This window comes from Saimiri boliviensis, chromosome 4 (genome assembly GCF_048565385.1).
Source record: "Saimiri boliviensis isolate mSaiBol1 chromosome 4, mSaiBol1.pri, whole genome shotgun sequence".
In the NCBI taxonomy this organism is placed as follows: Eukaryota; Metazoa; Chordata; class Mammalia; order Primates; family Cebidae; genus Saimiri; species Saimiri boliviensis.
The window spans coordinates 165,809,329-165,824,337 of record NC_133452.1 but is presented as its reverse complement, the minus strand read 5'-3'; the positions used below and the strand labels follow the sequence as shown (position 1 = coordinate 165,824,337).

The following is a 15,009-nucleotide window of genomic DNA, read 5'->3' as shown; positions in this document are numbered from 1 at the left end:
TATATATTCTGTTCTCCTAGAGCTACCATATACACATATTGACCAGGCTTTCAAATCACTTCTACAGACCGAATATCCCTTATATGAAATGCTTGAAACCAGAGTGTTTTGGCTTTCAGCTTTTTCTGGATTTTGGAATATTTGTGTTATACTTAACAGTTGAACATCCCTAATCTGATAATCTGAAATATGAAATGCTCCAATGAGCATTTCCTTTTAGCATCATGTCTGTGGTCAAAAAGTAAGTATCTCTTGTTTTTTTTATTCCACAGTTAACCTAATTCTCCTTCCCAGAGGTTCACCCTTGTACATTAGTTATCTGTTGCCACAATCATATGGTACAATAAATAGCCACAAAACATTGGTGGCATATAGTGATAAACTTTTGTTTAGCATATGAGTATATGGGGCACAGCTTACCTGGGGTGGGCAGGCCCTACTTATACATCTGCCATCAGCGGCTCTGCAGATCTCAGGCTAGACCTACATGTTTGGTAGTTAACTGGCTGTCAGCTACTCGAGGATAGTCTCATCTGCCCCACTGGGGTGATCTGGTTCTGTCCTGCATGTCTCTTATCATCTGAGGGATATCCTTCTTCTGGCAGTTTCAGAGGGCAAGAGTAAGCAAGCCCAGTCACACAAGTACTGTTCAAACCCAATCCCCTCCTTAACTGCCAGTTCTTCATTTCTAGTACAAGTCTGTTTGATGTGGATCTATTTCTATCCTATGATTATATTATTATTATTATTATTTTTTTTTTTAGACAGAGTTTCACTCTTGTTACCCAGGCTGGAGTGCAATGGCGCGATCTCGGCTCACCGCAACCTCCGCCTCCTGGGTTCAGGCAATTCTCCTGCCTCAGCCCCCTGAGTAGCTGGGATTACAGGCACGTGCCACCATGCCCAGCTAATTTTTTGTATTTTTAGTAGAGACGGGGTTTCACCATGTTGACCAGGATGGTCTCGATCCCTCGACCTCATGATCCACCCGCCTCGGCCTCCCAAAGTGCTGGGATTACAGGCTTGAGCCACCGGATTATATTATTTAATAAAGGAAAGAGATGACATTGTTGGTCCATTTATTATTCGAGATGTTGAAAGCATGCCTGAGAACCAGGACTTGGCATCAGAGCAAGAAATCTTAAAAGAAATGGAACATTTTGGGTATAGCAGACTTTAAAGAGATGTATCTGGATACAGAGAAACTTATAAACAAGACAGCAGGGCAGAAAAGCAGCAGGGACATTACACTGGAGAGAGACGCCACAGGAGCAATGAATGTAGGAAAAGCTTCACTAAGAGTTTAGTACTAATTCAACACCAGCGAATGCATCACATTTGCTAGTATCATTGGCCATATCAAGTCATGTTGTTGAATCCAGCGTCACAATGGAAGGGCACTGCAAAATATTAATACCTGGCTATAGAGAAGGGCAAAGAATTGAGGCCATTAACATACTCTGTCATAGCCTTCCCCCTGTTGCTAAACATATGTAAGTCAATATATATATATATGTTTTATTAACATAAATGACAGAATACCATTCATGTTTCCATACTTTGCTTTTTTCCCCACTGCTTTATGATTTATTTCCATTAATACATAATCCTCTATCATCAGGTGTCTTCTCCTAAGGAAGCTTAAATCAGAAAATTTTAAATCACAGTTATCCTTTCACCTCAAGCCAGAGTAAGCCTTTTAAATTAATCCCAGGAATGGCTTCAACAGAGGAACAGTATGGACTGAAGATTGTGAAGGTGGAAGAAGACCCTTTCTGGGACCAAGAAACCTACCTTCGAGTGAACAACTTTTCTGGCCAAGAAGCCTCTCGACAACGTTTTAGGCAGTTCTGTTATCAAGAGACTCTTGGTCCCCGAGAAGCTCTGAGCCAGCTCCGAGAACTCTGTCATCAGTGGCTAAGGCCAGAAATCCACACCAAAGAGCAAATCTTGGAGCTGCTGGTGCTAGAGCAGTTCCTGACCATCCTGCCTGAGGAGCTCCAGGCCTGGGTACGGGAGCACCGTCCGCAGAGTGGGGAGGAGGCTGTGGCTATAGTTGAAGATTTGGAAAAAGAGCTTAGTGAGCCAAGGAACCAGGTAAGAGGAAAAAGATAGACTTCTAAACATTAAATGCTAAATGAAACATGGGGTTTGGTGACACGGGTTGGCCACATGTATTAGTTCTCTGCTGCGTAACAAATTATCCCTAAACCTTAATGGCCAAGACTACAGTCATCTGATGACACAACTCAGGTGGGTGGATCCACTTCCAAGGTGGTTCACTGGTACGATTGTTAGGGGGCCTCAGCTGCTCACTGGCTGTTGGCAGGAGGTCTTAGTTCTTTACTATGTTGCTGCGCTTCATAGGGCTGCTTCAGTGCCCTCACATGTCAGCTGGCTTCTTTTGGGTAGAAGGAGAGAAAGAGAGAGAAAGGAAAAAGCCACAGTGCTTTTTACGACTCAGAAGTTACATACCATCTCTTCTGCCTCACTTTCTATTCAGTAGAGTTGAGCTATCAAGTTCAGTTCGCATTCAGGGGGCGGGGAGGGGGGCAGTTAGATTCTACCTGATGGATTTATTTTAAACCACCACACTAGAGTGGGCCACTCTTCCCTGTTTTGCTTTTGGGTATGGAATTAAACTCTGGTCCTTCCTCTATGACAGTTCTCTAGAAAACGTTTCATATGGTTCCATGTGATGTCCTTCATTTAGTATGAGCTTGGACTCCTATAATCCCCCTCTTATGAAGCAAATATGCCTGCTGCTTTCAGGATCCAGATCAAGAATGTGGACATTCAGAGGATGTGGAACATCTGAAGATCAAGCAGGAACCAACAGACATCCAGGTTCAGCCTATGATGACACAGCTCAAATGTCAATCTTTTTACCTCCACCAATTTCGAGAACAAGGTAAAGACTTTGACAGGTCCATTAAGGAAATATCTAGTGGGTCTATACAGGGTAATAGTTAAGACTGTGGACTCTGGGACCAAATTACCTGGGTTGGGATTTAAATACTACTATTTAATAGCTCTGTGATAATGGACAAATGACAAATCAGGTAACCGCCCTGTGCCTTCAGTTTATGCATATTTGAAGTGAGGATAATCATAGTGAATCAGTTACAGAATCACTTGAGTATTTAATAAGTTAACATACGTAAAACACTTAGAACAGTGCCTGCCTTGTTGTGAGTATAATATAGTGCCTGCTTATGTACATCCTCTCTGGGAGCCTCTGGGTGTTCCCTCCAGCCATTTCAACAGTGCTGGTAACTGCTTACTTTACTAGCCTGAACATCCCTGTTTAACCCAACCCCCTCCTTAACTGCCAGTTCTTCATTCCTAGCACATGTCTGTTTGATATGGACCTTTCTATTTCCATCCTATGATTATATTCTTTAATAAAGGAAAGAAATGACATTGTTTGGTCCATTTATTATTCCAGATAGTGAAAGTATACCTGAGAACCAGAAGTTGGCATCAAAGCAAGAAATCTTAAAAGAAACAGAACATTTGAGGGATAGCAGACTCCACAGAGATTTATCTTTGGATTCTAAGCACAGAGAAACTTGTAAACAAGACAGCGGGGCAGAAAAGCAGCAGGAACATTCCACTGGAGAGAGACGCCACAGGTGCAATGAATGTGGTAAAAGCTTCACTAAGAGTTCGGTACTCATTGAGCACCGGAGAATCCACACTGGGGAGAAGCCATACGAATGTGAAGAATGTGGGAAGGCTTTTAGCCGGAGGTCAAGCTTGAATGAACATCGGCGGAGCCACACTGGAGAGAAACCCTACCAATGTAAGGAGTGTGGGAAAGCCTTCAGTGCCAGCAATGGCCTCACTAGACACAGAAGAATCCACACAGGGGAAAAACCATATGAATGCAAAGTGTGTGGAAAGGCCTTCCTCCTCAGCTCATGCCTTGTTCAGCATCAGAGGATACACACTGGAGAGAAGCGCTATCAGTGTAATCAGTGTGGCAAAGCCTTCATTCAGAATGCAGGGCTTTTCCAACATCTCCGAGTCCACACTGGTGAGAAACCGTATCAGTGCAGTCAGTGCAGTAAAATCTTTAGTAAGAAGGCACTTCTCCTGAAACATCAGAGAATCCACACTGGAGAGAGACCATGAGTGTGAAGAGTGTGGAAAAGCCTTCAGTCATCATTGCAACCTTATTAGGCATTTTAGAATCCATACTGTTCCAGCAGAACTGGACTAATTCTGTGGACCCCTAAATGGGACCATCTTGGAAAGAAGAGTTTCAGGTGGCTTATTCTGTTCTTGTAAGATTTATTTTTTGCTTTGCAGTGAATCACTTGTCTACAAACCAGGTACTGGTGTCTCCACTGTGGATGACTGATTGTAGGGGGTTGCTGGGTGGCCTTCTTATTCCCTATACTTTGGTTTATTTCTAATGATTTCTTTTAAAGGGACCAAATCTTATTGGAAATAAATTGTTATGGAAGGCCTGTTGTTGAGTAATACTGAATATTGAACAATTCTAAAAGATCAGTATATTTGTATACTTTTTAAAAAGATTGGCTAAGATCAAAGGGTATTCAGAGGTGCATCTTTTTCTGTAAGAGTAACATTTTAAGGCCGGGCGCGGTGGCTCACGCCTGTAATCCCAGCACTTTGGGAGCCCGAGGCGGGTGGATCACAAGGTCAAGAGATCAAGACCATCCTGGTCAACATGGTGAAACCCCATCTCTACTAAAAATACAAAACATTAGCTGGGCGTGGTGGCGCATGCCTGTAATCCCAGCTACTCAGGAGGCTGAGGCAGGAGAATTGCCTGAACCCAGGAGGCGGAGGTTGCGGTGAGCCGAGATCGCGCCATTGCACTCCAGCCTGGCGTCTGGTGATAGAGTGAGACTCTGTCTCAAAAAAAAAAAAAAAAAAAAAAAAAAGTAACATTTTAAACAAACTTAAGATTTTTGGGTATAAGAATCACCCACATTCCCAAAGGAAACTATTGCTCTGGTCTCCCCTAGGACTGTGATAGATAGCTTCTGTAGCAGCATTATCCAAGGTATGAAACCTGTAGTTTTAATGGTTTAGAAATCTATGTTTCATTTCATATCTAACTCATGTTTTTGATATGAATCCTCAAAATATGTTAATATCATATGTAAGTATGAGTTTGATATGAATCTTCAACATAGTATATCAAAATCTCAATGCAGGTCATTACTGTAAGTTTTCCATTTTCGTTACAAATAGTAAGAAGATATTTTAAAATCTCTGTTCTTTATAGGGTACTTCTTTAATTCATAGCCTTTTATGACAGCATTATTCTTATTTTAGGGGTTGGTCAGCAACTTTGAGTGCCATTGCAAGCAGCATCATTGAAGTAGTTCTGAAAAGAAAAGAAGTCTGGTATCTTGGGCAGCTTGCTACTTACTGGGGAGACCAGCATGCTCAAACATTTATGGTCAGGGTTAAACATATACTCTGGCACCAAGTTCAAATCCTGCCTCCCAATTTGTGAGCTGTGGGATTGTAGGTGACTTATCTAAATGCCACCATGCTGTAGTCTCCCCATCTGTAAAAGAGGATACCAGTACCATCCCCATTAGGTGCATAAGATTAAATAGATACAAACATGGAAAGCACTTAAAATGTAGCTCTTAATAAATGTGGATTACATTTTACATAAGAAATAATACCATTTAACAAATATAGGTAGAATTTTAAGTATCATGTTAAAATTCGGATATGAAATGCCTCTGCCAACATTCTTGTTATTCTTTTCTCCACAGTCAAAATCTGAATCAGAATATTTCAAAAGAGAGGAAATAAAAGGTCAACTTAAAACTATTCTGCCCTAAACCTTTGTCTTTGAAGTTTATTTTTAAAGTGTTAAAGAATACATAAATATGTGTGTGTATTTTTTTCCTTGTGGCTTAGGAACCATAAACAATTCTTTAAGTCACTTACTGTTTTATTTGTCAATGGAACAATTAGCAATTAGCTGAATTCAAATTTTCTGGAATAGTGTTTACGAAATTTTATAATACCTACAAATCACTTGAGATCTTGTTAAGATGCAGATTCCTAATGTAAAAGGTCAGAAGGGGCCCAGGAATCGGCATTTTAAATGAGCACTGCACTCCGAGATGCCTCATATGCTGCTGATTCATGGAGTGCACTTTGAGTATCAAGGTCCTGGACTACCCTGAGGATTAGTATGGTCCTTTTAATATGCTAGAGGCATCAAGTAAATAGTAGCTTACTTTCCATCTTTCCACTTGCAACCTCTACATCAGTACATAGTCCCTAAACCTGTGCTCCCTCACTGACCCACTGCCTGTCCCACCCTGAGAGGACTGAGATGCCTGTGAAGTGCAATGGGCAGGTGGGTTGAGGTAAGTTTGTAGAGCGAGGCTGTGTCCTCTGCTCTGGAATAGGCAAATACAGCCAAGTCTTTACCCAGACAGTCCAAACAGGACCATAAATGTTTACGTTAGGAAAAAGCTACTTCTATAGAGCTTCAGTTCCCCTTGCACGAGCTCACAGGGTGAAGGGAAAGGGGCTGTTTGTTGCATGTTTATGAATGCCATGCAGACCTGCCAGTCCACACCCCCAGACCATTCTTGGGCTCTCTGAACTGCTTGGGCCACAGGAACAAGGTTTCAGCTAAGGTGCTATGGCATGCCACACTTACTTTCAACACTGAAGCTTGGCATGGTCCATCTGTGACTCCAACCCCAGTGTTCAGACAGTCCCTTTCTCTCTCATCTACTCAGAAAAATAAAGTAAAGCTGACAGGAAAAAAGCCACAAAAGAGAGGACAAAAGGGTAAAGGAGGAACATTAAGGGAATGAGGGACATCCCAAATGAATAAGAGAGGAGTAGGGGAGAGACAGGAAAGTAAAAAGGGCCCAAACGGGCATGCCTGTAGTAAGGAAAATTGAAGGGAGAATGTGGGAATGTTTCTGGTTTTTTGTTTTTTTTCTTCTTCTTCTTCATCTTTTCCACATTCTGTTTCACTGATCTGGTCCAAAGTGTGTAGTAGCTGATACCACTACTTCCTGCATTTGGCCTCACTGGCAGTAACAAGAAGGATTTTCAGTGCCCTACGTGGCTACCAAGTGGTACAGCTTATATGGAAATGGCAGGATAAATGCTTCTCTTTATTTATCTGTTTTCAAAATACTTGGTTCCCTAGCATTCTCCAATGTGACCAATTTTTATGTGTGTTTTTAAGAATAATTACAGACTTATGCATATAAACATACTTAAAGTATTTCAACTCACTGTCATTATCTTTACTGGTGCTCAAATTTTCCTATCTTCAAGTGGGAAGGTCTTCGGGCAACTGAATACTTCTGACTCAAGACGCTTGCTTTATGGTATGGCAAGATGTTTCAGGCTCATGCCATGCATTTCTGGTCTCCGATCTGGATTCGGCCCCTTCTCCCAGGAATCCTGAGTTCTTTTGGAGGAATTGAAATTTCAAGATGACAAATTGGGTGCTAGGAAAGGCTCACTGCTTAGCTGATTATTGTTTCCAAGCCTTTTCAATAGGAAGATCTAGGTGATATCTATCTGTGTATACCTATTTGTTTTTATTTCTAATTCAGAATTACAAGGTTTTTACTTCTCTTTACATTTCTATCTACTCTTGTATTATTATCATCTCTCATTGCAGAGCCTGTTCAGTCCTTCAATCCTTTTGTAGTCATTTAGCTTTTGCAATGTTTTCTTGGTGTTTTTGTCTGGTTTTCTGCTGGACATTTTAACTTTTTCTTATCAGAGGGTAGAAATTTGTTATATTTTAGATATTAATCCCTTGTTGTATGCATGTATGTGTATTTACATATAGGATACATGTATATATACATGTATATAATTTTATTTTTTTAAAAAAATTAGGTCTACTCCTGAAGGTAAGATGCTGAATGGTAATCTTCCTGAATCGCAAATTATAGGCAGAGTGAACCTGCTACAAATTTTTAAGGCTCAAACTATCTGAAGAACAAGAGAAGTCCTAGCTGTGGCCATGGTACGTCCCTGAGGTACAGAAAACAGCTATGCAAGTCAAAGTGGAAAAAAATGGTCGTGTGTACTTCTTTAACATGGCGGCTTGCCCAGCCTATTTTCTGTCCTTTCTTATTACAAAATTCTTACTGCCTGCTCCTGGTTCACACTAGTCATTAGACATGGAATCGGGAACACAGACTTCCAGGAAATAGCCTTTCATATCATGCAATCTGCAGATGACACTTCAGGCACCTCTGCTACCAGGATTCCCCTGGGCCTTGAGTGACTCTCAGGCATCTCTGGGGAATTTACCAACAGAAAGTACAGCCAGAGTACCACAACAGGGAGATTCTGAAGTTTCTGGTGCTGGAGCAGTTCTTGACCATCCTGCCTGAGGAAATCTAGGCCTCAATGAGAGAGCATCATCCAGAAACTGGAGAAGAGGCTGTGAGGTGCCTGGCCATGTAGAACAGAAACACTGATTGATCAAGATAACAGGTGAGAAGGTAGAAGACTTGGAGGTATAAAACCAGAACGAGAGGCACTGACAGATTGGTGGTAAGGAGATTATTTCTGAGAAACTTCAGTCTGTAATGAGCCAACCTGAAGTTATTAGTTATTTGCATTTTTCTTTTCAACTTTCAAATATCACCCTTGCAGCCCTTGAATAGTCTAATGAAACACTGATTTTTCTACATCCTGAAAATCTCTTCTCTAAGGATTTAGCTCCTGTTCTCATAATAATCTGTGCAGAAACCTACTGATTCAACGTCCAGCCTATCTCCATTAAAAGAACATAATCTTGAAGGAAAATTACTTTTGAAGGCATCGAAGGCACCCTTAGTCATCCAGTTGCAGCCCATAAAGACCCAGGCAAATGAGTACCTTTCAAAAGACTGGTGAGAAGCAGAGTTTCTTCTGAGATGGAAGTATTGCCAACTAGAGACACAGAAGTAATCTTTGGTCCCATTTTTAATACATTTCCCCTTTCATTAAAACTCTGCTTGGCCAGGCATGGTGGCTAACACCTGTAATCCCAACACTTTGGGAGGCCGAGGTGGGCAGATCACCTGAAGTCAGGAGTTTGAGACCAGCCCGACCAATATGATGAAACCCCATCTCTACTAAAAATACAAAATTAGCCAGGCATCGTGGCATGTGCCTGTAATCCCACCTACTCGGGAGACTGAGACAGGAGAATTGCTTAAACTGGAGAGGCAGAAATTGCAGTAAGCTGAGATTGCACCATTGCACTCCAGCATGGGCAACAAAAGCAAAACTGTTTTTTTAAAAAGCCTCTACTTTATCCATCTTCTCATGCCCGGCTGACGAATACAAAATATTTATTAGTTAAATGAATGAATGAAGGTAGGTGAACAGAACCGACATCTACCCATTCCTTCTGGAGATAAAGTATGTTTGGCCTCTTGTGTTTAGTCTGTCTCTGCACAGAAATGAGAGAATTGACTATAGCCTTTATCATAAGATTATGAATGTGACCTTTTGAGAATGTGTGATCAGTGCTTAAGACACCTTCACATTAGCATGTAAATGTGTACACACTATTACGTAGCCACTACGCACAAGTCTCAAGACTTAACCATGGCTCTAGGACCATGTGAAGAACCCTGTGTACTGCCCCTCGCAGTTGGATGGTTGCCAGTTTAAATCTAGCCTTTCTTGGGTTAGTCTCTCTCTGTGTGCTATAGGTGCCTCCCTAAAGGGAAAGAGCAAGATACAGAAAATATAAGCATCAAAGAAAAAAGAACATTTAAAGACTTCCTAGTGGCTGTTTATTCCTATGCACTGGGGAGAAAATAACTAGGTCATACCCCGCAGAATCTCCTTTTTAAATTACAACTTCACCTTTCATATTTGCCTTATTTTGTTATATTCCTTTTCCTAGCTATCATCTTTCACTTACTCCCAGTCCTCTGGCCCTAGAATAAAAATGTGAGCTGCCTAGTATCTCACCTTTAGCTCTTATGCCTGAGATGACAAATCCCAGGTCTCACTTGGATATCCTTACCTCCCCACCAAACTTGCTTTAGTTTCAGATTTGCCGATCTGCATCTCAAAACTCAAATTCTCATAAATACTAGCTTTTCTGCCTGCTTTTCTTTTGATGCTTTTCCTTTACCCCAGGTTAAGACTATATAAACTATAGTATTTCCCTTTCAATCAACTAGCTCTGCTCCCCAACTCTTGGACTTCCTTAAGTCCAGGATGTGAAGAAAAATAACCATCAGCAAACTATATCCATATTTTTAAAAATTCCTTTTTGTCCATGACATAGGTTTAGCATGTATTTGCTTGAGGCAATATGTGGTTTACTGGTTTCAGCTTGTTGATGATTTGTCCTAGTATCTGTACTGAAGGGAATTACTTAATGTGCCTCATTTAGTCATGGATATCTTGATAACATTCAGCAGTCAACATGACAGTTGGGAATAGTAATTCCTAAATCTTAGAATTTATATTTTATACATACACGTTATCGCTCAGGGATTTAAAAGTCCGTTTTGTTAACTCTGCAGCCTTAAGCAAAGAATGAAAGTAAGGGGTCCAGAGAGTCGGGATCCAGAGTGGCTCCTCATGATTCAGTGTTCAGCTTCCACAGAATAGTTTCTGTCCTTTCTTTTTTCTTTTCTTTCTTTTTTGTTTTTCGAGGCAGGTTCTTGCTCTGTCCCCTTCCTTCAGCTTATGGCAGTGATCCCTTACATGCATTTACCAACCAGCTTACTACCCTTTTATTTCACTTGATTTATCCTGTTCTCCCCCAGGATGGGGGATGGTTGACAAATTTGTATTTTCAGATCAGAATCTAAGGTTGATGATATGGAGACTAAGAACAATAACAAAAAAAAAATGAACTGGCCTTAAAGCAAGAAACACCTGAATAAGTAAAACGCCCCCAAAGCAGTCCTATGCATACCTTGAATAAAAGTTTTTCAGTCTTAAATGAGACAGAAGCAGTGAATGGGCAAGCCCACAAGTGAAAAAAACGTTCACGTGACCTCCAGATCCACCCTATGATGCATTCCCTTGTCAGAGAAAGACCATACGAGTGCGCCAAGCGGAAGTTGGCGTGGGAGCGGGAGCGGCGCTCCAACCAGACCCAGACCTGCGTGTGCCTTGGAGATCCGGCCACGCCCCCAGCAAGCATTTAGACAGCGCCGTCTAGGGACAGTTACCGTCTAGTGCCGCGGCTTCTTCAGTGCGATCTCGTACTTCACGCAGGCCCTTCCCCAGCGAAGCCTAGGACAAGCCATCCTAAGGACCACCCACCGCCAGCACCTTCAGGTACACATCCCCACGAGAGGCCTGAAGACTGCAGCGACTGCAGCGAGACTTTCAGCCAGAGTTCCTGCCATATCCAGCACCAGCGGGTCCACCGGCGAGAGGCCCCTTCACTGTGTATGTAGCAGACCTTTGGGCCGACCTCAACACTTCTTGGGCTTAGTTTGGATTAATCAATGTATGAATCATTAAAAGAAGAAATGAAGAGTTTAATTCTTATACCAGAAGTGGATCTCTTACAGCATAAACCAATTACTTCTTTGACCAGAACCCATACTTTACTGACAGCGGTAGTGACCTATTTCCCAAAGTGTGTCAGGCTGCAGCAGGAGCATGAAAAATAAAACACAGCTGGAACTTAAATTAACTCATCATCCCTACCTGGGAAGAGAAATATACACACACACACACATACACACAGCAGAACCACAGATATAGTCAATCTGAATACCTTGGTAAATTTGTCCTGGAGGGAAATTTTATCAGACAGTTGAATTTGGCACTATCTTCCTTCTTCATTCTGACTTGCAACATCAGAAACTCCATGTGAGCAAGAAGTCCCACTTTCATTTGAGTTTTGCTCTGAATGACAGGGGAGTGAGACCTCAGTAAAGAATGAACTTCATGGGACAAGACAGGAAACTAATGGAGAGGATGCAGGACTAAACTGCAGCTCCCACTCAGATGGACAGAGCAGTGTGTGGAGACTCACATCGTGAACTTCTGCTCCGAGAACTGCCATAGGAACATACCAGGAAAGCCAAGAGGACCCACAGACCCTTTGAAGAAAGCAGATTGCTCCTGCAGACCCCAGGAGACAGCTGAAAAACTGTGGGTGCCTGAAGTGTGAAAGAGATCATCTGCCTTGAACACACACCTTCACTAGGGAACCTGAAGGTCCAGATCATGAGAGAAGGATTTAACTTTACATGCTTAAATAAAATTAGCTGAGTGAAACACAGGGGTAGAAGCAGCAGCAGGAAGAGCTCTATGTTCTCTCGGTCCTCTGGGAAGCCATTTCTGACTGTCTCACAGAGGTCTTTGGGGAGGGCTGCCAGAGAAACTGAGAAAAGAAGGAAACTTCCAGCTGAACTTTGTAACAATTTTGACCAAATTCAGAATTTTCTGTACAGAACTCCTGGGAGGGAGTGAATCAGGAGTCCAGACACAGCACAGAAGCCACAGCAGGTAGGGAGGCACAAAATCTGAAAATACTGCTTGCTTTCTCAGCCAGGAGGCAGGTAGCCTCGGGCAAGTTCTCAGTCCTGCTCACTTGCTGCCTGGAAATAAACTCAGTGCAGCTGAGGGGTGAGGGGGGTACAGTGCGGGTGAGACTGGCCTTTAAGCTGTGTGGGAGCTGGGTGAAGCCTGTAACTGCCAGCTTTCCCCAACTTCCCTGGAGACCTGCATGACTCAGCAGAGGCAGTCATAATCCCCCTGGGAACATAAAACTCCACTGGTCCAGGAACAATACCCCCATTTCTCAGCAGCCACAGCAAGCCCTGCCCACGGAGAGTCTGAGCCCAGATATGCCTAACCCTGCCCCTACCTGGTGGTCTTTACCCACCATGCTAGCTGAAGACAAACAACGTAATCTCTTGGGAGATCTAGGGCCCCACCCACTGTCTGAACCTCCCTATACTACCATAGCTGATGCTGTCTTAAAAGCACCACCTCCTGGCAGGAGGCCAACCAACACAAAACTAGTGCAATAAACAAAACTAAGGACCCTCATCGAACCCATTTTACTACCCTGCTACCTCCACGAGAGCAGGTGCTGGTATCCATGGCTGACAGACCTGAAGACGGTTCACATCACAGGACTCTGTGCAGACAGCCCCAGTAGCAGCTGAGAGCCAGGTAGCTCCATTGGGTGGCAAGATCCAGAAGAGAAGACAATCACCACAGTTCAGCTCTCAGGAAGCCACATCCCTAGGGGAAGAGAAAGAACACTACATCAAGGGAATACCCTATGGGACAGAAGAATCTGAACATCATCCCTGAGCCTCGTATCTTCCCTCTGACATAGTCTACCCAAATGATAAGGAACCAGGAAAATAATTCTGGTAATTTAACAAAAGGTTCTTTAACACACCTCCCACCCCCCTCAATTGATACTAGCTCACCAGCAATGTATCCAAACCAAGAAAAAATACCTGAATTGCCAGAGAAAGAATTCAGGTTGATTATTAAACTAATCGAGAAGGCACCAGAGAAAGGTGAAGTCCAACTTACTGAAGTAAAAAAATGATAAAAGATGTGAAGGGAAAAATCTTCAGTGAAATAGATAGCATAAATAAAAATCACAGCTTCTGGAAATGAAGAACAGTCTTAGAGAAAGGTACAATACACTGGAAAATCTTAGCAACAGAATTGAACAAGCAGAATACAGAACTTCAGGGACTGAAGACAAGGTTTCTGAATTAACCCCATCCAAAAAGGACAGAGAAAAACAATCTTTAAAAATGAAGAAATCCTCCAAGAAGTTTGGGATTATGTTAAACAACCAAATGTAAGAATAATTGGTGTTCTTAAGGAAGAAGAGAAATCTAAAAATCTGAAATATATATTTGAGGATACAATCAAGGGAAAATTCCCCGGCTTTGCTAGAAATCTAGACATCCACATATAAGAAGCTCAAAGAACACCTGAGAAATTTATTTATTAAAAAATCAGCATCTAGGCATACAGTCATTGGGTTATCGAAAGTCAAGACAAAGGAAAGAATCTTAAGAGCTGTGAGGCAAAGGCACCAGGTAATATAAAGGAAAACGTATCAGATTAATGGCAGATTTCACAGCTGAAACCCTACAAGCTAGAAGGGATTGGGGTCCTATGTTCAGCCTCCTTAAACAAAACAATTATTAGCCCAGAATTTTGTATCCAGCAAAAATAGGCTTCATAAATGAAGGAAAGATAGTCTTTTTCAGACAAACAAATGCTGAGAGAATTTGCCACCACCAAGCTGGCACTACAAGAATTGCTGAAAGGAGCTCTAAATCTTGAAACAAATCCTCAAACTACACCAAAATAGAACCTCCTTAAAGCATAAATCTCACAGGACCTACGAAACAAAAACACAATAAATAAAAAACAAAACAAGGTATTTAGGCAATAAATACCATGATGAACAGAAGAATCCCTCACATCTCAATACTAGTGTTGAATATAAATGGCAAAAATGCTCCATTTAAAAGATACAGAATGGGCCGGGCACAGTGGCTCAAGCCTGTAATCCCAGCACTTTGGGAGACCGAGGTGGGTAGATCACGAGGTCAAGAGATTGAGACCATCCTGGTCAACATGGTGAAACCCCGTCTCTACTAAAAATACAACAAATTAGCTGGGCATGGTGGCGCGTGCCTGTAATACCAGCTACTCAGGAGGCTGAGGCAGGAGAACTGCCTGAACCCAGGAGGCAGAGGTTGCAGTGAGCCGAGATCGCGCCATTGCACTCCAGCCTGGGTAAGAAGAGTGAAACTCTGTCTCAAAAAAAAAAAAAAAAGATACAGAATGGCAGTATGGATAAGAATTCACCAAACAAATATCTTCTGTCTTCAAGTGACTCACCTGACACATAAGGACTCACATAAACTTAAGGTAAAGGGGTGGAAAAAGATATTCTACGCAAATGGACACCAAAAGTGGGCAGGAGCAGCTATCCCTGTATCAGACAAAACAAAGTTTAAAGCAACAGTAGTTTTTATAAAAAAAAAA

The 15,009-nt window shown here is 42.1% G+C and overlaps 1 protein-coding gene across 1 annotated transcript; it reads left to right on the top strand.

Moving 5' to 3' along the window:
• The first annotated feature begins 1,716 nt into the window (after positions 1-1,716).
• On the top strand, positions 1,717-5,838 carry ZSCAN31 (zinc finger and SCAN domain containing 31). Its single transcript, XM_010332693.3, has 3 exons — positions 1,717-2,097; positions 2,773-2,911; positions 3,449-5,838. The coding sequence occupies exons 1-3, from the start codon at positions 1,717-1,719 to the stop codon at positions 4,135-4,137; spliced, it is 1,209 nt and encodes a 402-aa protein (XP_010330995.1). The 3' UTR covers positions 4,138-5,838.
• The last annotated feature ends 9,171 nt before the right edge of the window (positions 5,839-15,009 follow it).